General features: G+C 52.8%; 6 protein-coding genes and 1 non-coding gene across 7 annotated transcripts in view; 1 reads left to right on the top strand and 6 right to left on the bottom strand.

Moving 5' to 3' along the window:
* Positions 1 to 891, bottom strand: part of M406DRAFT_73780 (uncharacterized protein) — a gene marked incomplete at both ends in the record, with an annotated part of 1412 nt that extends 521 nt beyond the window's left edge. Inside the window, 4 exons of the mRNA XM_040925652.1 lie at positions 1 to 177; positions 387 to 512; positions 614 to 638; positions 835 to 891. The exon at positions 1 to 177 is cut by the window's left edge and continues 169 nt beyond it. Coding sequence (XP_040774112.1) covers positions 1 to 177; positions 387 to 512; positions 614 to 638; positions 835 to 891 — 385 coding nt within the window. The remainder of the gene's footprint in view (positions 178 to 386; positions 513 to 613; positions 639 to 834) is intronic.
* Positions 892 to 2756: 1865 nt separating this feature from the next.
* Positions 2757 to 3877, bottom strand: M406DRAFT_331696 (uncharacterized protein; the record flags this gene model as incomplete). Its single annotated transcript, XM_040920659.1, has 6 exons — positions 2757 to 2822; positions 2870 to 3014; positions 3141 to 3204; positions 3477 to 3525; positions 3570 to 3591; positions 3789 to 3877. The coding sequence occupies 6 exons, from the start codon at positions 3875 to 3877 to the stop codon at positions 2757 to 2759; spliced, it is 435 nt and encodes a 144-aa protein (XP_040774111.1).
* Positions 3878 to 4325: 448 nt separating this feature from the next.
* On the bottom strand, positions 4326 to 5435 carry M406DRAFT_323017 (uncharacterized protein). Its single transcript, XM_040919725.1, has one exon. The coding sequence runs from the start codon at positions 5334 to 5336 to the stop codon at positions 4464 to 4466; it is 873 nt and encodes a 290-aa protein (XP_040774110.1). The 5' UTR covers positions 5337 to 5435; the 3' UTR covers positions 4326 to 4463.
* Positions 5436 to 9683: 4248 nt separating this feature from the next.
* M406DRAFT_219629 (P-loop containing nucleoside triphosphate hydrolase protein) lies at positions 9684 to 10574 on the top strand (the record flags this gene model as incomplete). Its single annotated transcript, XM_040915552.1, has 1 exon — positions 9684 to 10574. A coding segment is annotated over one exon (891 nt), but the record flags the coding sequence as incomplete, so codon positions are not given.
* A 2870-nt stretch (positions 10575 to 13444) lies between these two features.
* M406DRAFT_331693 (uncharacterized protein) lies at positions 13445 to 15987 on the bottom strand (the record flags this gene model as incomplete). Its single annotated transcript, XM_040920658.1, has 8 exons — positions 13445 to 13579; positions 13782 to 14443; positions 14503 to 14813; positions 14878 to 15215; positions 15275 to 15309; positions 15538 to 15603; positions 15684 to 15765; positions 15922 to 15987. The coding sequence occupies 8 exons, from the start codon at positions 15985 to 15987 to the stop codon at positions 13445 to 13447; spliced, it is 1695 nt and encodes a 564-aa protein (XP_040774108.1).
* A 360-nt stretch (positions 15988 to 16347) lies between these two features.
* Positions 16348 to 16447, bottom strand: M406DRAFT_t86. The gene has a single exon. It is a non-coding gene; the product is annotated as a tRNA-Ile (tRNA).
* Positions 16448 to 16589: 142 nt separating this feature from the next.
* M406DRAFT_347013 (uncharacterized protein) lies at positions 16590 to 20955 on the bottom strand (the record flags this gene model as incomplete). Its single annotated transcript, XM_040922246.1, has 5 exons — positions 16590 to 16678; positions 16721 to 17608; positions 17717 to 18931; positions 19016 to 20440; positions 20500 to 20955. 5 exons carry the CDS (start codon positions 20953 to 20955, stop codon positions 16643 to 16645), a joined length of 4020 nt encoding a protein of 1339 aa, XP_040774107.1. The 3' UTR covers positions 16590 to 16642.
* Between the last annotated feature and the right edge of the window lie 527 nt (positions 20956 to 21482).

The raw sequence follows: 21482 nt of genomic DNA, 5'->3' as shown, positions 1-21482 counted from the left end.
ACCCGGCATTCTCGTCTTCATCAGCAGCTCCCTTGGGTCTTCGCGGAAAGAGCTCTTCTAGATCCTTGCCACTCTTTCTCTCATCGTCCACAAATTCGGCCGGTCGCGCCCCTGTGCAAGCAAGACCGATATAGATCCCTGCCAGGTTTACGCGATGCTTCTCTCCAGAGAAGATGCCTGTGTCGAATTCAAAATTGAAAGTCAGGAGAACCAGCAAATCATTCGAGTTGGCAACATCTTTACCACGGCTATTAAGCGCTCGCAGGCCAAATTCAACCCTTAAGTAAGTATCATGATACTTATAAAGACAATTAGCGGATGCGGCCAGTATATAGAAGCCTTGAAACGAACTTTGAGAATTTCTTTGCTATCGTTTATGTCCATACGTTTACCGGTAGCATAGGTGTACAGCTGCTTGAACTGGCGGAAATATTGCCAGCATGTGCCATACGAATCGATGACGGAACGTTCGCACACCCAATGGAGAAAACTCATCCCTATCGATCGGGTTGCTGTTCTGAGAAGGTCTTACAATCGTCTTTCTACTCCCGATATTCGCAGTATCTCCATATACGTTAGCAACGCTGCCAAGAACGGGAGGGAAGCAGCTTACTTCTTCCACTTTCTTGATATGCCAGCTATATTAATTTCAGTATTATCGGCGTAGTTACGGTCGATATGATCGACGTTATCGAGACGCTTGCATAGAGCTTCATGCTGTGCGGGTGTCAAGGGTACCTCTCGTTTCGCAATCCGCGACTTGGCTCTTTTTTTCGTGATCACGAGGGTTATGCGTTGCCTCCTTTTGGCTCCTTGTCCCTCGGTTCTGTTTACCTGTGGGTTCACGTGCGGCTCTACTCTCGCATTGAGGGCCACGCCGGCCAGGGCCATATTACCATGTAGCAGTGACAGCCCGAAAATTCGAATTGTTTTTCTTTTCTAATACTTTAGACCTAGAACCGGTTTCTTACCAGAATTAGACACTAATATCGAGATTCGAATGGTTCTACTGCCGAAGGGAATAGAAAAGGAACAGGACGTGCTCGACCAGCAGGAGAAGCTTGAGGAATGATGTGTTCCAGGTTGGGGATAATTATATACAACTTCAAGCGATATGAGCTGTATCTTGGGAGCCCGTTGAGCATGTGTTGCACAGATTGCATAGCACGTGGTAGAACTACAATTTCCGTAGTAAGACTTCTTATCCTTGACCTCGCCAGCCTTTTTCAAGTCAATAGCCTATTTCCGTCTGAAAACTTTTGCCTCATTTTCCATTTATGTTATATCCTGGACTTTGTCTTGTCTCCACCTGGTATGCGCTGGCATTGGTGGTATATTAAACTTCCGCACCATGGCCTGTTTTATGAGAAATCGCAATCCAATTACATCCAGGCTGATCTCAGCCCTCTGTCTCTGCTCGTTGGTCATCGATGGTAGCCCTCGCACCAGACTAACAGCAGCAAGTAGGCGAAGCGCGTCGGCCCAGCAGGTCATAACCTGGCCCCGCCGGCTGCCCTCGCCACCTCCCCTTAGGCTCGTGCCATATGGCATCGCATGAAATACGTCGCTTGCGGCGTTCAACACCTCGTCTCCAACCCGACGGATCTTGCGCAGGCTGGCGGCTCGTTCGCCTCGTAGGCTCTCCAGCTGCTCACCTGATAAGACAGCAGCGTCCACATCGTCAACAAGATTAATTAGCAAGATCAAGTGGTAATGCAGCTTGATCAACGCCATCCTGTGGATGGTCCACATGTGAAGCTCAACTTTTTGTGAGCCGGCCGGCAGGCTCTCCAGCGTATATGTGACTTCCAGACTCCGTATCCGCGATGTGAGGTCCATGACTACCTCAGTCCCCATGTCATGTGGTTTCTTCATGGCTTGCAACATGCGATTTATCTGGCTCGAGATCGCAGTTGCGCTAAAGACATACCGACCGACCAAGAACGGAGCCATATCCGCTGGCTGAAGGCTCGAGGCGATGGCGTCGAGCCAAATCGGTACGTCTTCAGTCAGGGGTTGATTTGTGAGGATATAGCTGCTTTGCTAGCAGGCCAACAAGGAAATAAAGTCAGATTTATGTTCATGTGAGGTTACGGTTCTGTGCTTGGGTGTACTTGCGATTGTGCTCAACGCTACCCAAAAGAGGCTTCTTCCTGCTCGCGTTGACAGCTGCTCGACGCCCCTGAGTCGGAGGATGCTCGTCAAGCCCTGCGCGTGGATGTACCAGGCGGCCGGTCCTCGTCCCCATGGCCCATCCCGTGGGCGCATAGTCATAGGAGATGCTGTGATGATCTGGAGAAATTGCATAATTATTTGTCACGTCAGTCTTCGGAGTTTCTAGTATGGAGAAGCGCATGGAGAGAGAAGTGTCCGGACGTTAGGATCTCACCTCGTAGTTTCCAAGCAGCCACACTGCAGCCAGTGTTGCATCCTGTAAGCTGCGCCTCGGGTCCCGTAAGGATGCATTCACTGCCTGCAATGCGGCGCCATATATGTGAGAGGGCCGGTGAGCCAGTGTGAAGTTGTCGTTTGAGTGATTTTTGACATATGCATCCATGAAGGCCTCGACGGCAAGCTCGAGGCATTTATTACTTCGTTCAAGAAGGAGACCAGGCAAGAAGTCGTGATGTCCAAAGTGTGGTGATGTAGAACTTGACGAGACAGAGCGTGCAGAGTACTGCTCTAAAAGCAAGGGAACAGCGTGAGCGCTCAATATTTCCGGCAGGGTAGGGAGGAGCGGCGGCTCCCACTGGAGCTCAGACGGCGGGGGAAAACCCGGAGTTTGAGAGGAACCACTTGGGCGTGCCAGCTGCGTGCTCGTCCTGCCACGCGGTGGGTCTGACCCTGTGCTTTGCAATAATGACAGTACAACAGTTCCAGCAGTCCCAGAAACACCAGTTTTCTCTCTGCGTCTCCGTTCCGGCTTGCCCTGTGATCTTTTCAGTGAGGAGATGTCCTCGTTTTGAAACATGAGATCTTCAACGGGTCGGTACCCGGGACAGTCCTCGCCGTATCTCAGACATCGTAGGCAGGATGGCTTAGTCAGGTCGCACTAATCACGTCAAATCTCTCAGCCTTAGTTGAACAAGTAAAGGACTATGTTGTAGCCGCCGCAGAAAACTTCACGGCATCATACCAACCTTGACTCTTCTCCTTCGACAAAGATGACAGTCACGGCTCGGTCTTCCAGTGTTAGGCATATTGCTGCCGATGTTGGAAGCAAATGATCGAGGGTGAGGAGGGGAGGTGAGATACGTGTAGTTTTGATTCAAATGTCCTCATCTGAACCAGACAGCAGCACGCCTGCCCTTGCTGTGATCTCCAACAGTGGTCTTCACGTCTGTCATAAGAAGACAGAATGAGGACAGCTGCACTCCAGCGACCTCCAGCCACATATTTAGTGTTTACGTCAGCTGAGCCTTACTCCAACAATTAGGCGTTCATGGTAATTGCCTACCCCGATACAAGCTGCTTACGCTGATCCTCAATGCCACTCGTACGTGCAGCATACCAGAACACCGCTGACTAGAAACCAGCCAGTAGCGTCATATATGATAACCACTAATTACTATAGCAGCCATAGTCGCGACACTGCCGAGGAAATGAGCATGGTTCCTTAGAACAGAATTATTAGACTACCAGAGACGAGGTTTTTCGAATAAGACGGAACCATCGACACTTTTCTGGACACTGGTGCACAGAATCCGGTAAGAGCACGCAGGTGACGGGGAACCCAGCGTTGGAATGGATCTGTCCGTGTTCGTGTACTGAGGTCTGTCCTGATCAACCTTGTCTTGTATATTTCTGACAAGGACAAATCCGTTCGGGCGCTGGCCTGCTTCATGTCATCAAGAAGCGAGAATGTCTCCATCGACATGATGGTATTAAAAGCAATCAAGCTGTGGCAGGGGCCATAGGGGCCTCCAGTGAATGAGGCCTGGCTGGCCACCCTGACTCACTGGCCTGAGCCATTCAATGGAAAAGCAGTGAGTCGCCAGGTACGCTAGCCTAGTTGGGACTAGTGCCAATTGCCTTTCTATATAGAAGGCAATTGGCAAGCGTGCCTTGAGATAGATTAATTGAAGAACCATCTTCCCTTCTACCATTTGTACAGCCCCTAGAGTGCCTTCTACACTCCATGTCTTAAGATTCAAAACAAAGCTGACTGGCTTATAGCAATGGATGAGCAGGTATGTCTCCGAACTTAGCAATAAACTTCATTAGATCTGGTCAAGCTGATGGAGGAAAGAGGGAACAGATTGCACCACCTTGCAAGGACCGCGTTCAGTTTGACTGCGGCCGGGAGCAGATGGACGGAAAATAATCAACAGGACAATGACAGTACATTCGCTACTTGGTTATAACGAGACAAAGAATCGAAGAATAAATCAAGGTGTGATCCAACCTGTCGGGACTATCGCCAAGCCTGGCCCTCCTCCCACCTCCCACCCCCTCACCCCCCTTCAGCAGTACTTGATCCTCTTTGCCTTTTCCTTCTGTCTCAATGATCTGCGAGGCGGTGGCTGCATGCTGCGGCCAACATCAGGTGTGGATGATGAAGAGCGTGAGCCAGAGCTCTTGGAGTGGGCTTTGGATGAAATGGGAGGCGTGGGTTCGCAGGGTCTCCGGATCTCATTGCCAGTCTCATCCTCATCTCTCACAGGCCCCACACCAGGCACAGGCGTAGCTTCTTCAGCAATGGTATGGAGAGCCATATGATGTTGTCGCATCCAGTACTCTGTCACCTCATCCCTTAGGGCATATGACTGCTCTCTAGCATGGTCTTGTTCGTTCCTGAGTCCTCTTCTGCCGGCCTTATGCCCCTGGTATGTGTCTATAAGACTTGTTGACTTGACACGGTAGTGGTGGTATTCGAGTATCCCACTCTTCGAGAGAGCAGCATAGTGCGCATAAAGGTTGAGATTAGTGCCATTGGTAGTGAATGTTGTGATCTCTGCATGGCCAGGAGGGTCTGGTTTTCCAATGTAGGAAAGGGCCTGGTTCCGAGAGTAGACCAGGGCTGCTCCATCGAAAGCGCTCTGAAGCCTTGCTTTTTCCATATTCTGATCGCGTCCCTTCCACTCTCCAGCCAAATGTGGTAGTGTGATGGAATGAGGGTTGTCCTTGTAAAGAACAGCACCGCTGATACACTCATCAACTGGTACCGGGCGATACTCTCGAGCATCAAGCCCTTCAACAAAGTCAGGCTGCGGAGCCGATAGACTATTATTGAAGCCAACATCTTTTGGGAACTCTGTAAATGCCTGGTTGAAAGCTCTTGTATAGCCTTCCTCCGGAGAACGCTTCAAGAGATCTGTGCATACTTCAACCACCATGGTACTCTCGTTGACAGCTCTGCCAACTCTGGTTGTATAAGCCTTGTATACTGACTCGGTTGGCGAAGCTGTTCTGCGAGATCGATCGTAGCGTTCGTGAATATCGTCGAGGTTCACAGGCGGCTTGGAGGTGGTGGGGTCGAGTATACCGTTCTTATCGGCTTGTAAGGCGAACCCTGATGTTGTTGTCGATGTTCTCGTCGACCCGGCCGAGTACCCGGCCGAGTGGTTGATTCCCTTTTGCACCATCTTGTCAAACATGGCCAAATTCGTCCGTGTTAACCGTGCTCGCTTGGGCTGAGGCTCGTTGTTCTCGCTTGGAAGAGTATCGTGTCGGCGTTTGGGCTGAGATCTCGGCAGTTGCTGGTTTGTCTGTTCTTGTCTATTAGCTGGTAGCTTGCGCGACACAGTCATACGTTGCCTACCTGCTCAGCTTTCTCGTTCGCGGCAGACCGCTGTGCGCCCGCCCGAGTCAACCGTTTCTTGTCCAAGGGCATCAAAGGGACACCCCCCTTCGTTGCAGCCTGAGCTTTGGAGGTTGGTGGAGCTTTGGAGGTCGATGAAGCTGCGCCGAAGACGTTAGCATGTCTTGACACGTTGCGCACGCGAGGGCATGGCGCACATACCTGATTGCTTGGTGACAGCGCCCGCCGGCTTTCTTTCCGGGGCCTGGGTTTGTTTTCGACGTGGGCGGTAGGTACGCGCCGTTGACTCGACGCGGTCCATGATGGCAGGATGCGATGAAGTGTGAGAAGGAAGAAGTTTAAGTACCAGCGCGTAAGTTGGCTGGTGAAACGGCCTGCTAGGGGTTGTTCGGAGGACCGCGAGGTGATGGGCGGGGCTTGATGACATATCACGTGGTGCTGGGCGCTACCATGGACCAATAAGCGAAACGACCAGCCTAAGAACACCGAGTCCTGCCGCTGGCCCCTTGATCGCATGTATGTGCCCTCACCGGTCCATTGAAGAATTGACCGGCCGAATACGAGTGTAAGTTTCGCTCATACCAAGTTCGTAGTCTGCATTGTGCCGATTAGTCATAAGTCATTTGACAGATAAGCAGAGCAGCTAGCCTCGACAGACACACACCTTCGCAGTCGCGGAACGGCGGTGTTGGCCTGCATTGAGCATCGAATGGGTGGGTAGACAAAGTGCTGAAATGGTGATAAGGCATAGCAAGGCCGTCCTTGCCCTTGTAGCATCTCATACACCGCCAAATCGGTTAGATTATACGATCTTGCGTGGTGGATGGCCCAGGAACTATTTTTTCAAGAAAAAAAAAATAGGCGGTACGTACCTCGTCTATGTTGATTGGCTGCGAGCTCCTCAGGCGTCGGCAGCTGGAGCCTTGCTGTTACCCCTGTTTGCAAGCGGGCCCCACATACATGATATGCTCAGCCTCCAGTACCCCTTTATTGGGTGGGACTTAGCACGTAAGTGCAACCTCGCTTCACACTCCAGGCCTTCTCTACCCATCCAACGGTACATCGCCAGACCAAATTGCTGCATAATGACCTCAGGTGAGTCAAGAGCCCTAGAAAATGTATGCAGATGCTTACTAGCGTAGTCGAATCTCCTTGGCAATGTTATTGTGGAAGAACCTACATGTCATCTGCTTCCCTGAGACGACACCGCCCAGACTGCCGGCTCTCTTCGGCGCCGTACCGCGACTTCCTGAGTCTCCTTGCTTGTCTTGGGGGACTTGTGCCCGGCGACCTTATCTACCGCGCGTCTTGCCCGGCTTTCAAATGGAATGAGCGGGGGGCTCTGTCCAACGATACCTCTTGCGAGCTCCCGAGCCTTTTAACGGACACTGGCATACTGAACGACATTATCCGAGCTGTTCAAGGGGCTGGCGTTGTTCACCTAGAAGCGGGGTCGATAGATCCTGATGAAGGATCGCCACTTTGGGCATCTTATGATTTCCGGATGTCGCCTAGCCTTCTTGATTTCATTCCAAAGGATTTGCAGCCGTGGAAGATCGACGGTGAGGTACTTCTCGATTTGTGGAAGAAGGTTGGCGCTAGGCTTCTGGCACACGCATTCCCAGTCGAGCATGTTGACCCGAAATTCGTGCAAAGGGGGCGAGCCTACACGTCACTTCTTCGTCCTCTGTTGGGTGACTTCTTGGTTACCCACTTTGTAGGCTCAGGGGAGTGCGATCGCTTAGCCCTGGCATGTATCACCGCCTCCAAGTTCGCCGATAAAGCCGACCAAGAAGTATTTTTATCTACGGCAAGACGGTTAGTCTTCGATAGTACGCCATCAGCTCTGGTGTACAAGATCCAGCTGCGCCAGCAAGAGATGGATCTCTTGTATGGCAGTCGACTTATTAGTCCTGTTCTTCTTTCACCGAAGAATCACCTTGAAAACGCATTGGCCATGGAGAGCCTGATTTTACACGCTCAACAAGATATCGAAGATGGGCATGTTTCAAGCCCTTGGGGCTACCTCCAATGGAAACCCCTCAATGCAGCGCAGCCATCGAGGATCGAGGAGCTAGCAGCTTCCAATTTCTCTTTCCTGAAAGGGAAGCTCCATCGGTTGTCAGGAGATTTCACATCCTCGCAGAAGTGCCTACAGCTGCTTACAGGCCAGCACCCGCCACCACCATGTCTGTTCCGGGCTAAGATGCACCTTGCTGCGGTCTACGGAGAGCTCGGGCGATGGGAAGAAGGAAGACAAGTATTGCAGTCAACAAACCACGTCTCCGCACTTCAGAGTCAGCTTGTCCAGCTGACTAAAGCAGAGTTACATCTGTCTCATCTTCTAGCGGACGGCATCAAGGACGAAGCGGGAAGCAGTGCCGATGGCTTCCAGGAACTTTTCAACATCTACGCGCAAGCAGACTTAGGCTCCAAGGCTCAGCCCTTTCGGAGAGACCTCCTTCGCTGCTGTCTGGGACTAGCTATACTTGCGCATTTGAGAAGCCGGAGTGGGAATCAGATAAGTCTCACTAACACACTCGGTCTCTGGCAAACAGCAAGGGCCGCTTGCCGAGCTTATCTGGTTTCGAGGGAAAGTTTTCCCGACTTGATTTGCTGTCTAGGATCTGCAGAGATCCAGTTACAACTAGCACATCCTGCTGCAGACAAGCACCTTGAACGCGCAATCAAGATCAGAGACCGGCTAGAAGCTAATAGGCTACAAGATCGTTTCATGATTATGAACCTGGGCACCCGCTGGGCTGATCTACTGAATGACTGGATTGAAGCTCATGGGCGCGACCGAGTGTTACGCCGTTGGACGGAATGCACTGTTTAGGTGGGCAAGAGCGAGATACGGAAGTAGTTCTAAGAGGAGTTAGCCTAGATCAAAATATGGCAAGTGCACAAGTGATACATGCAGTAAAACTCTTCAAAGTGCAGAAAAAAGATTTCTAAGGATGACTCACTGTCTATGGCGAGTTACTTTGTCTTGGGAGCAGCAGAACTGCCGCCCCCGGACACAGGGGTAGTAGCAAGTCTCACCGTCCTTCAGCCCAGAGAGCGTCACAGCCAATCAGCAAAAGGAAGGTGCATCTTTGAGCAGCCCAGCCATGCAACTATCATTCTTGGTCCGCTTTTTGCTTCACACATCCTGGTGGGTCGTTGACAGCAAGGCTCCAACGGGACAGAGATGTATCCGCGTGGTCGTCCACTTGGGGCAGAGCACGATCAGTTGCGCATTCACTCAGAACCTCTCACCATCCCACTGCGTACTTCTTGATATATATCATATCATCTCGCTTTGCTATACACTAATTAGCATTTAACCAGTTGCTCAAATTTTATCTTCTTTACTTTTTTTCGGATCCCGTCGACCTCTCCTAAGTTCAGTATGGCATCAATCCTGAATGGAGAATTGCTGTCTGCCTCTTTCGGCAGCCCACTTGGTCCGTTCCAGAATCTTGTCGAGAGTATCGTCAACATCATTGGAATCGACATTGCGAGGCTCACAGCCATCGTCCTGCCTTTTTGGGTGCTCCTTTCAGCTCTCTCATCCTACCCAGCATTCACATACATCCAGAACTGGCTTTCTCATGCATGGATGCGACATATGATGGTTGCTGGCTCTGATGAGGTCTACTCTCCGGTGGGGGACTTCTTACCCAACAAATATGAGGTGAATGTCTCGAAAGATTTGACGGTGGAAACTGTTCGCAGGGATACGAGCCACGGGCCTGTACCTGTCACAGGGAGATATGCCGATTTTTCTGAGGCACAATCGAAGCTCAAATGGATTCCGGGAGATGGCGCGCACTGAATCACCTACAAGGGTCGCTAGATCTCATTCACGCAGGTTTAGAGACCACCCGTCGCCAACACCATCCGTTTCAGAAGACACGATGATCCGGAGCACACTTTCCTAAGTATCAGCTGTTACGGGCGCGATCCTCAATTGCTCCGGGATCTGGTCGAAGACGCTGTGGCGATGCACAGATCATCCACGATGCACAGAGTCTCCGTCTATAGACGCCAGAACAGGGCTCCATCTTGGATTCACGCCTCGGATATTCCGCCGCGGTCGCTCGACACGGTAGACATGGACCAAAACTTGAGAGACGAGATTCTGGATGACCTCAATACCTTCCTCTTGAGCAGAGTTTGGTATCTCTCCCGAGCCGTGCCCTACCGACGGAGCTACATGTTCGAAGGCCCACCGGGTACCGGCAAATCGAGCCTGGTGCATGCCTTAGCGAGCTTCTTTCACTTGCCAATCTACATCTTCAACATACGCGGTAAAGCTATCAGCGAGGATTCTTTGGCTATGCTGTTCGACGATCTGCCGGTCTACTGTCTTCTATTACTGGAGGACATAGACGCCGCCGGGTTAGGTTCGCGCCATATCAATAACGCCATGTCTCCCGAGGACCCACCATCCGCAGCTGGAGAGAGTGAGGACGGTGCTTGCCTGACGCTCGCCGGCCTCCTGAACCTACTTGACGGCGTAGCTGCAGTCGAGGGCCGCGTCGTCGTCATGACAAGTAACTGCATCGACAAGCTTGACCCAGCCCTCATCCGTCCCGGCCGCATCGACAAGGTTATCTCGTTTTGTCTAGCGACGGACGCACAGGCTGCTGCTATCTTTCGCCGCCTGTACAAGGACGACCCGCAGGCTACGGCGGAACTGGCGGAGGAGTTCGGTAGAAGGTTTGGCAGCAAGGTTTTCAGTCCAGCTGCTATTCAGTCCTACATCTTGAAGAGAATGGGGGAGCCCGAGAAGGCTCTACAGGAGGCAGACAATTGGATCAAGGAGAACAATCGCACAGGAGGCTTTCAGGGCAGCTGTGCCTATCGCTTGCAGTAGGCACCCAGGCTGCTTCTTCGCAAATTAAGCTATAGCGACAGTATAGATAGAATGTTACTAGGTAGGTCTCTCAAGCCTGGCGCTTGTGGGCTTGTGGGCTTGCGCGCGAACCATGAATGCATTTCATTAGCTAGGCCACGATTCAGTTAGGCGGGTTTTCTTAATACAATTATCAATTGAAGTCTATAACCAAACCGTTTTAATATGTATCCTTCTGCCGTTTCCTATGGGTAGTGATCCTGTCTCATACGCTCGTAGCTTTTAGCCCCCGATGTCGTGGCTCAACCCTTGTTTCTGGCATTCTAGGCAGAGAAACCTCATAGTAGGGTAGCTAGTAGAGACCGCGACGGCACGCGTAACAGCACGCGTAACAGCACGCGTCTGGCATGCGTGTTCCGTTCAACATTAAGTTCTTGCGCGCAACCTTCTCCTTGTGATACCACGAAGCACATCCCACTGCAGGGGAGCCAATAGCACGTCCGATCAGGAGGTGGCGCAGCACACCCTGAGTTTACGTTGGGCCGCCCCCAACCGCTCCAGTACATGCGATAAGTTGCCAAGTACCTGGACCTGTTGTTCACGGGCGCGCACGGGCTGCTTTCAGTACCGTGCGAGGAAGCTGGCAGACGAATCAAGACATCATGGTCGAGACTGCCTCGCCCGTGCCTAGAACGCCTGTATTACAACCGGTCTCCCAAGCACAAGAGCCGAACGTCTTCTCTCCCATGGCTGTGGCGCCTCTCTGCTGCCCAAACCTCTCAGCAGATCAGGCATCCGGTGCTCCGAACCGACCACCAACACTACAGAACCCGCCTCAAGCTTGCGACTATTCAGCAGCGCCAGATTCCCGGTCCAGGGTCTGAAACGGAGACTGATCCTATTATTGTCGCTTTAGCCAAGTGGATGAATGAAGATTCCGATTCGCAGAGTTTGATAAGGAGAGTAGCTGAAGATAGCGCTTCTGATGATGACTACATCTATCTCCGGTTTGTTGCGAAAGAACTGAAAAAAGAGCTGGCTGCCCAATCTTGATACTCGCACAGGCTACAAGATCTAGTCAGTTCTTATAGCCTGTGCACCTTTTCTAGCGGCTCTGTTCATTCCTTTATGATAGAGAAAAGTACATAAGTTATCCCATATTGTAGCAAGGAGAGCAAGATTGGGGGCCATTGGATCTGTGCCATTGAAACCCTCTCATCTCACCTGTGACTTTTCCCTCAATGAAATCTATCAGTCCTCCTAAAATATTAATATCTCTAACCCGTTCCTCCAGAGGAAGCTAATCTCACATCAAGCTCGACTTTGCATAATATCTTTTGTATGCTCGGCAAGCAGCCTTATTATTTCTTGAAAATATCGTGAAGTCCGGCGATCTCGCGCTAATAGGTCCGGAGTCGCGTGTCTAGAATTGCTTCTATAGCTGCGCGGTCCAAAGGCTTGGATACTTCGCATAGAGCTGCTCTGAACATGTGAGCTGAGAAGGTGTTAAGAGACCATACTTTGTCAGTTTCGAAAAACATATGCAAAGAAATAATATTATTCATTGAATTCGATACTAATGCTACTCTGCGTAATCTGGTCCTTGATAAATTCTACTGCGTCTCCCATCTCGTCCTTGACATACTTCTCAAGCTCGACTTTCACGCCAACCATTTGTTCGTCCAACTGATAGTCCAGCTCCTCTCCCGCCTGTTCCACCTGCTCATCCAACCTAGCTACCTCGCCGGCTATATCATCCTATTTTTCAGATTGCTCCCTGAACAAGCGATTGATATGCTCCAATATCCTCGCTTCCATTCTCACTAGCTCTTGGCGCATAGTATTGGTGAAGCTTTTTTGCTGCTCACTGATTATCTTCTTGCATGCAGATTCGAAAAGCATTATATCGATGCTTCCGACAGAGCTCACGCGTCGCCGTTTGCTGGCATAGGAAGTCGAATCGGATGCTATAATCTGCTTTAGCAGAAGCCAGAAGAAAATTTTCGAACAGGCATTTACAGAAAGATTTGTGCGGTGGAAGTGGAGGGGCATCTCCGGGTTCCTCGTAAGATGGAGGGCCCGGGCAAGCAGATTGTAAGCCAGTAATAATCTGGCCACCTTGCCCACAGTATAGTGCAGCAAGTCTCGCCGGCCTACGGATGGTTATCTCTGGAGGCGTCTGTTCGTTTCGGGTTCCTTAGGCTTGAAATAAATATAGGCAACATGGTGGTCATCTGCTGTAAGGAGCTTGCATTTCCAATTTTCAGCTACGAGAAACATCCAAACCCTTTACCGACACCAAATCATTCCTCAGCTTCCTCCTTCGTGAGTTCGTGCCGTCTGCGAAGACAGAGCTGCTGCAGTGCTGTTGTGAATGGCAGCACAATGTATGACCCAGCTGTCTCGATCCTGCATCAGAGGACCTGTACGGCCCGTAGACCTTTGGCACTCCGGGCAAGTGAACGGGAAAGACTGCAAATGCTGTTTTGTGAAGTGGTCGGAGACTTTAGAAAAGCATTGATTGCAAGCAAGACAGCGATCGTAGCTCTGCTGTCCGAAGACAAGGGTCGTCTTGCCGTGAGCGACAATACAGTGGAGCTGCCAGTCGTCGCGGCTGGAGATGAGAGGTATGTTGTCCGCGACCTGCCTGAGGCATTCCGGACAACTGAATGGCTTGTCGAATATATCGCGGTGATGTCGGGAGTAGTGGTTTTGCTCACTGAAGATCTCATGCTCGCAGAAGAGGCAGCGATGCTTTGTGCTTGGTGGCGGCCTAGGGGCATACTCGGCCCCGCTGTGGGATAACGCGACGTGGCTGCACCACTCAGACAAACTGCTGATCACGATATGCCCCTCGCAACATCGTGGGCAGGGGAACGGTTTCTCGAAGTCTCGTTGGTGGACCCGCGCGGTGTGTCTGGACAGCCCGTGCACTGAAGCGAAGGCCCCGCGGCAGAGGAGGCATGTGAAGCGTCCTGGAGCCCTCCGTCTGGGTGCGTTATGGACTCCATGATGAGATGCAATATGCGCGACCCAATCATTCCACCCATTGATAGTGTGGCTATCGCATTCGGGGCAAAGAAATGGTCCGCTCAGCGTTGCCTTGTGCACCTTATCGTAGTGTTGTGATAGAGCGGATCTTGTTTTTTGGGGTTTCTGACAGAGAAGGCATCGCACTTCCTGCGTTCCGACCAGCTTCCCGGAGGGCTCGCTCAGAGCATCTTCTTCAGTGCTCTGAGGCTCATCTTTAGAAATTGGCCAAATGGTGGGGGGCGGATGCTGAGGCTGAGGCGGGCCCGTGTTGGTAACTTGGTACGCAACCAGTCTCTCGATATACGCTCTTGCATGACTGAGGGGGTCACCGTCAGCCAGCCCCAAAAGGGATGCAACCGCTTCCGCGGGCGAAGAGGTGCTCGCGTAGATGGACTGGCGTGCATGGTTCTGATGTGGCTCTGCCAACCCGTCAACCGCTTGTCCACGGGCCCTCAGATCACCCGCGGCCTGGAAGTACTGTCGCCTCCTCTCGTCAATCAGCAGACGCGATAAGCTCCGAATGATGACAGAACGACGCTGCCAATTACCCTGTTCTGCACATTGACGCAGATCGTTGCGAGTATGTTCCCAGTGGTCGATGTCGGTCCGCTTCACGTAGATCGGAGCCCTGCTGTCACAATCTAAAGATGACTGGCGCAGCAGCGCGAACAGATCATCGTCGGCTGAGGCTTCTGGGGATAGGATCGGCAGAAGGTTCTGTCGAAGCTGTCTTGCCTGGTAGCTACGCTGGAAAATGCCACTACTGTGAGACAGGATGTAATTCCGCAATGCTGGCTCGAGCACGCCTTTGGCACGATATATTAGTATTAGATTAATCTGCATTACCGGGAAACCAGTTGCATACCGTCAAGCCTATTCGCTGCGCCAACGCGCAATGAGTACGGACGGGTGCGTTCGGGGTATCCGGCGACAAGCGTTGTACGATTCCATAGCGCCCCGAAAGTATGGTAATCGATAGGAAATATCGGCCTGTCCAGTAGCTCGTCTTTCCACTTGAACCTCAGGCGCTTGCTGTCTTCGAGATTTGGCCTTGACATCAACTTATCAAGCGAGTCCGTTGGAACATTGAAAGCTTGGTCCGCAAGGGCCCGAGCGATAACAAGACTGACAGGGCAAAAGAGACTCTTAGGATTCAGCACAGCAGAAAAGCTCAAGCTGCAATAAAAGATATATATTAGCATGCTATGTGGTCTTGCTTGCCAGAAGCGATCTGACTTACATATTCGCTTGATCCTGCCTGATAGTACCGGTTCGCTGCTTGTTCTGGTAGATGGTAAAGGTAGCAACAAGTCGTCTTTCCCCCTTGGAATCAAGCATCAGGTCAAGAGCGATCTGACTATACTTGAGATCCATAAGGCAACCTGGACGAAAGCCACCAATGCCACTGAGAAGTACCACAAGGTGAAAGGCAATCCGTATAATAGGCGCGCAAGGGATATCTATGGACTGCTGCCAAAGAGTCCTTATGAGGAGGATAATATCCTCAGCTGTTGCCTCTTTCTTGACGAAAGTCTGCTCGCGAGTAAGCCCTAAGGTTCCAGCATAAGACTTGATCCACTACTATATGCATTAGTAGCCAGCCTATTTCATATAAAAGATACTGATGATGCTCTCACCTTGACAACCTCGAAAACAGGCCCAGCACGAACATCTACATGCAAGCCCTCATAAGCCTTTAAGGACCATTGGGACCTATGCTCAGGATCCTCTCTCCTTTTTCGAGCAAGCACAGTCTGATTGAACTCGAGAACAAGGCAACGACAGCAGCCAAGTAAGGTAACAGCGCTCCTGACAGTTCGCGTAACTCGATATTCTTCTGGCTCAAGACAGATCTGTCAGCGCTTTTGCCCTGTAGCATAGATTTTCAAGAATTTGGTACAGAGGCGGATCGCATCATCCTGCAAGAACCCTGGCTGGCACAAGTTGATCCATATCTGTTCAGGATCTTTTTTGGCAAGCAACCAGAAGCTTGTCCATATTAACTAAAGCTTCAAGATCTAGATATAGCAGATAGAGACCACTTACTGGTCCCAGAGCCTGCGAGCTCTAGCTCGTCTCTCAGATGTCGCTGGGGCGATAAGCAACAAAGTCTCATCAGCTGGCTCATCTGTAATATTTTGAGCTTCATCAGCATCAATATCAAGAAAAGAAGGATGCATTGCAAGACTGCAAAGACAAGATCAAGACAGTCTCAAGAGGCAGAATAGGATAGCTGAGAAGGGAGGCAAAAGCTGTATGGTCCAAAAGCTGTATGGTTCAAGACCAAAACAAAGAAAAGAAAAAGGGGCAGCAAGAGCCTGGAGCTGTATTTGTAGACCATGGCCAGCATTATCAGCCCAGATTAGACACAAGATTAGTTGCTTACTCAGGGGATAGAACAATACTTTGCAGCTGGGTCTTGTGACGAGAAAAGATACATCCAGGACCCGAGCGAGATACTTGTCGCAAGTAGGCCCTCTTGCTGCCCGTTTCCCGTTTCCCGTCTCCCGTCTCTTTCCTTCGCTTCGCCGCCAGCAGCCGGGAAACAGGAAACAAGAAGCAGGAGAGGACAGCTGATCTGCTTACGCGCGCACATAAAGGAGGAGGGAGAAGGAAGAGGAAGAGGAAGAAGAAAAAAGGGAAAAAGATAAGACAGAGGGAGAAGGAAGAGAGAGGAGGAGGACGGGGTCGCGGGGAAAAAAAAAAGGAGTGGTCCCGGAGAGGATCGAACTCGCGACCTTCGCATTACAGATATTTCCTCAATTGAGGAAGTATTAGTACGACGCTCTAACCAGCTGAGCTACGGGACCAGCCGAATTGACAGGTTGCTACTCAGCTTGTATTATATTTTCCATTTCTGTCTGCCAGCATTTTTAGGTACTTTCCTCACCTCCAAAAAACATATGCACTCTTTATTTTAGCAATCAGCAGCAGTACGAGGGCAACAAGTATATAGGTATCATGATTTTATTTTTACATAGCATGACATGAATACACGCCGGGGCCTACTTCGACGACGACGACGGCACACGACGGCCTCTCTCCACCGCCCGCCAAGGTCGCGGCACAGATTTGGTTCTCACCAGTCTCAGCAGCAGATACGCAACCAGACGATACGCAACAACTGTCCCCGCCAGCGCGGCGATGTTGACCACGGGGTCCACGTCCAGCCCGTACAGCTGCAGGACCTCCTCGCCCGTGGTGACGAGACACCCGCTGTCGTCGCCGCCACTCCCACAGGTAAACGTCTGGCCGCGCAGGCTGACGGGGCCCAGGGCGCGGACGGCGTAGCGGAGTGGGCTGAGGTAGTTGAAGGCGTTGAAGAGGGCGGGCATGTGGATGCTCATGATGCCCTCCATGATGTTGCCGATGGAGAGGATGATGCTGGTCAGGGTGACGGCGAAACCGGTGTGGTCGCTGAAGAGGGTGTTGAACATGATGCCCAGGCTCTCGCCGCAGTGCACGATGCCGAAGCAGGTGAAGACGCAGACGAAGAACATCTCTGGGGTGCGCGGGAAGCCGACGGCCAGGTCGGCGAGCACCCCGTACATGAGGCAGCTGATGACCTCGAAAGGGAGCTCGAGCAGCGAGTACGTGGCCAGGAAGCTCTCGGCCGCGTAGACGCCGTCGTCGTCCTCGCGGTAGAAGACGTCGCGCTCGGCTGGGTAGACAGCGACGTTCTGCAGCATGCCGACAAAGTAGAAGGCGCCGACCTGCTGCACGAACCCGACCCGGTTCTGGATGGACGCGTAGTCGTGGCCCAGCGGCGCGAAGAAGAGCGTCATGACCACGGCCAGGCCAATGACCTGCATGAGGCGGGCGAGGAGCAGAGGGGGCTGCCGGCGGAAGTTGACAAAGGCCCGGTGCATGAGAAGGGGGAAGGATGTCCTGAAGGAGGTGCGGTGCCGGACCAGGGCGCCCAGCTCAGCTGGCGTCGAGAGGTGAGCCTTACCACTGGACCTCCGACGAGGCTGTCGTGATTGCGCGTCATCCTCTGCCCCCCCTGCTGTTGCTGCTGTCTTCTCCTCTGTGATGGGTGCGAGGGGTGTATCCAGTGCAACAGTCTGTGGATCACTGACGTGTTTGTTCCAGGTGTCTACAAGACTGTCCACAGTCTTCCTCGTCTCCTCTTCCCTCTTCTGCTCCTGCAGGTCCACAGTGATCAGATCCATCACGAAGTCGGCCGGGTTGGTATTGCGAGGACAATCCCGCCCCAATCTACCAAAGTAGGTCAGCATGTGGTCTGCCGCACCACTGTACACCGGCCTGCCGCCTCTGGCCAGCAGCAGCACGTTGCCAAAGTGGCCAAACAGGTCAGAGCGCGCCTGGTGGATGGTCAGGATGAGGGTGCGCCCCTCGGCGGCGAGGCCCCGCAGCACCTCCATGATGGAGCTGGCGGTGAACGCGTCGAGCCCGCTGGTCGGCTCGTCGAGGAGCAGGATGCGAGGGTCCGTGAGGATCTGCACGGCGATGGTCACGCGGCGCTTCTCGCCGCCTGAGATGCCCTTGACCAGTTCGTTACCGATGAGGTTGTCGGCGCAGTCCTTGAGGCCCATCTTGAGCAGGACGTCCTCTGCGCGTGCGTGTTTCTGGGCCTTGGTCATGAAGCCCGGCAAACGCAGGCCGGCGGCGAAGCGGAGGGTCTCGCGGACTGTGAGAGACGGGAGGAGGGCATCATCGTCCTGGCAGACGTACGAGCAGACAGACCGGATCACTGAGGCAGAGGGCTCAGCACTGTTGAACATCATCCTGCCGGAGGGACGATACCGTGTGCTGATGTTATTGTGGAGTCGTAGGGCCATGGCGTTGAGGAGAGAGGTCTTGCCGCTTCCACTAGGTCCCATAATAACGTTCAGCTTGCCTGCCTCGAACGTGGCCGTCACCGGGTTGAGGATGGTCTTCCTTGGCAGCTTCTTGCCCCAGGGCGACCTCTTGTCCAGAGCCAGGGCGAACTGATCGAGCCCAACGTCGATGGTGCGGACCTCCTCGATCGACCGGGCCGCCATTTTTTCCTTGCCGGCAGAGAGGTCGTTCTCAGCAGCGCGGGCCCGAGCGATGGTCATCTCCTTCTTGATGAAGGTGAGACCAATCCAGGACAAGATATAAAAGAAGGCCACGAAAGAAGCGCTCACGACAATCGGGGTAACCAGCCATCTTCTCGAGAAGCCGAGGGACTCGAGGATATAGGTGCCAGTATAGGAAACACATTCAGGATCGGATTCACCGCCTGGGTAGGGACAGTCGTAGAACGAACCACGGAACTCATTGTTACAGAGAGCACCAAAGACGTAGTACTATAATCCCCCAACACGTACACGTTGTAAGCATCATCGACAACAGAAGACAACTTGTTGCAAGTCGGGGAAGCGACAACTCACCGTATAGGTCAAGTATTTGATCCAGCGCAGCCAGATGGCGATCGTGTCACTCTGGATGAAGAAACCGCATGCAAATGACTGTAATGTATAAGCCAGATTTGCGACCAGGCTAGCCCCTGCAAAGTGTCTGCTGGCCGTGACACAGCACATGGCACACGTAACAGCAATATACTGGTTGATCAGCGTGATGCCAAAGTAGGTCATGAACCTGCCCGGGTCACGATTCAGGCCAGCCATCCAGTAGCTGATGACAGAGTAGATGATGGGAACGGGCAGGTCCTCCGTCACGAAGCGAGCAATCCTCCGGGAGAGCAGGAAGGGCAGGGCGGTGGCACAGCCTTCGCTGTGTTCACGGTCGAAGACGGGCATGTCAATCGTGAGGCGGTACACCTCGAAGACGAGGAACAGGTATCCCTCCAGTGCGGCAGTGGTGTACATGAAGCCTTGCCGTGAGCGAATGCCAGCCTGGCCTCGGCCCAGGTCGAAGAAGATGTACCCTGTGCAGAGGCCCATGATGACAGCCTGCATGATGGCTGCGAGCATACCCATCGGGTCGCGATATGTCGTCTTCAGCGTCCTCGACGTCATGACTTGGACCTGGCGGGCGAATGGAGTTGCGTGTTTGTTCGTCCTGCGCGGCAACGACCGCTCATTTTCATTTGCAGCGGGTATGTCGTCTGCAGGGGGGAACCTTCTCGCGCTCTCTTCAGACCATGCCACCTTCAGCCTCTGCACCCTGGCCATGGTCTCGGCTTCCAGGTCCGGACTGCGGTTGTCCACTGCGGCGAGATCGATCAAATGCTCAGCCGGGTTGACGAATGCAGGAGCCTCAAAGCCCAGCGACTCGAACCACGGGAGAGAACCAGCCATGGGACCAGAGTACACCGGTGAGCCCCGTGATAGCAAGATTAGGTTATCAAACAAACCCCAGATCTCGGACCTCGGCTGGTGAATCGTCACCACCACTGTCCTCCCCTTCGCAGCCAAGTTCTTTAACGTCCTGACGAGCTGGAACGCACTGCTGGCATCCAACCCCGTAGTCGGCTCGTCCAGGAACAACACGCTCGGGTTCGCGAGCATCTGCACACCTATGCTCACACGACGCTTCTCGCCACCCGAGAGACCGCGGTGGGTAGTGTCTCCCACCCGAGTGTCTGCGGCCTCCTTAAGCCCAAGTTCCATGATGACCTCCTCGACCATGCGCACGCGGTCCTCAGAAGCAGACCCTGGCGGCAGTCGAAGGTCTGCCGAGTACTGGAGCGTCTCTCTGGCGGTCAGGGCCGGGAGCAGAACATCTGTCTGGGTGACGTACGCGGACCGGATGGTGTCGATACCAGGTTGTGAGTTGAAGAGAACCCGACCAGACTGGCTGAGGCGGGATGAAGAGATGCGCGAAGAGACGGTGTTGAGCAGGGTTGTTTTGCCCTGACCAGTAGTTTCAGTACCACATATCATCACACATTGAACGTGGGCGGTAGACGTACCGATCCAGAGCCGCCGAGAATGGCCGTCAGGGTGCCAGGCGCGAGAGAGGCAGACACGGATGTGAGAAGAGGTTTGATATAGGACGACGGCGCGGCTGGTCCAGATCCAGATTCAGACCCAGACCCAGACCTCGGCCCCCTCAGCCTCGCCTTGATGAGGTCGGCGTATGTCTCTGGTTCGAAGATAGACGGGGAGGTGTCTACGGTCACGCTGAGGTCACAGATACAGAGGTCCACTGGAGCGACATCGTCCAGGCTGAGCTGATTGCCAGAGGAGCGCCCAGCGAGGGAGGAGGAGGCATGGTGAGGGGCGTGAGGCCCGATAGTGCTGATGTCCAAGCTCGTGGCGACGGAGCTGCGGTCGATCTTGTCCAGGTCGACGACGTGAGACTGTTGGGCTGTGGCTACACCAAAAGGTCCTCCAGCCTCATGAGCATCTGCTGTTGAAGATGTCATGATGCGCAAGAAATAGAAGCAGCCTGGCCTAGATAGGGTGTTTCTGTGTCAAAGAACCGGGGCGTAGCAGCCTTCAACGACGACGACGACTACTACGACGGCTGATGAGCAGCACCCGTTTCAGCATGGACTCGACACCATACCTCCTCGTTTTGCATGAGCTGTCATGGATCATTTGCTGGCTTATACGTGCGCTCGTAGGCTTGGCTAAGACGTCGTGGTGTATGTATATTGAGAGTGGTGGGGAACCAAGAAAGTAGCTCGACAAGTCAAAGGACCTGGTCAAAAGTGCTGGGTCAGGAAAGGTGAGCATTGTGAGCAAACAGCGCCAAAGTGGTCTAGTGTCTGTCATCTGAACCACAATAAGTCCGTCTGTCATCATCCATGGATCTTCTAGCGGTGGAGTCTGGAAAAAAGGGGCACCCAATATTGGATCAATCTTAAGAGTATCAATTTCAGAGGCCATGGGAGGAGGTGCCGCATCTGACGCCCCCTCTAGAAAGGAAACGATTCTTCTGTGAAGGCAT

The sequence above is a fragment of the Cryphonectria parasitica genome (genome assembly GCF_011745365.1).
Source record: "Cryphonectria parasitica EP155 unplaced genomic scaffold M406scaffold_6, whole genome shotgun sequence".
NCBI lineage: Eukaryota > Fungi > Ascomycota > Sordariomycetes > Diaporthales > Cryphonectriaceae > Cryphonectria > Cryphonectria parasitica.
This window is presented reverse-complemented; position numbering and strand designations above follow the sequence as displayed.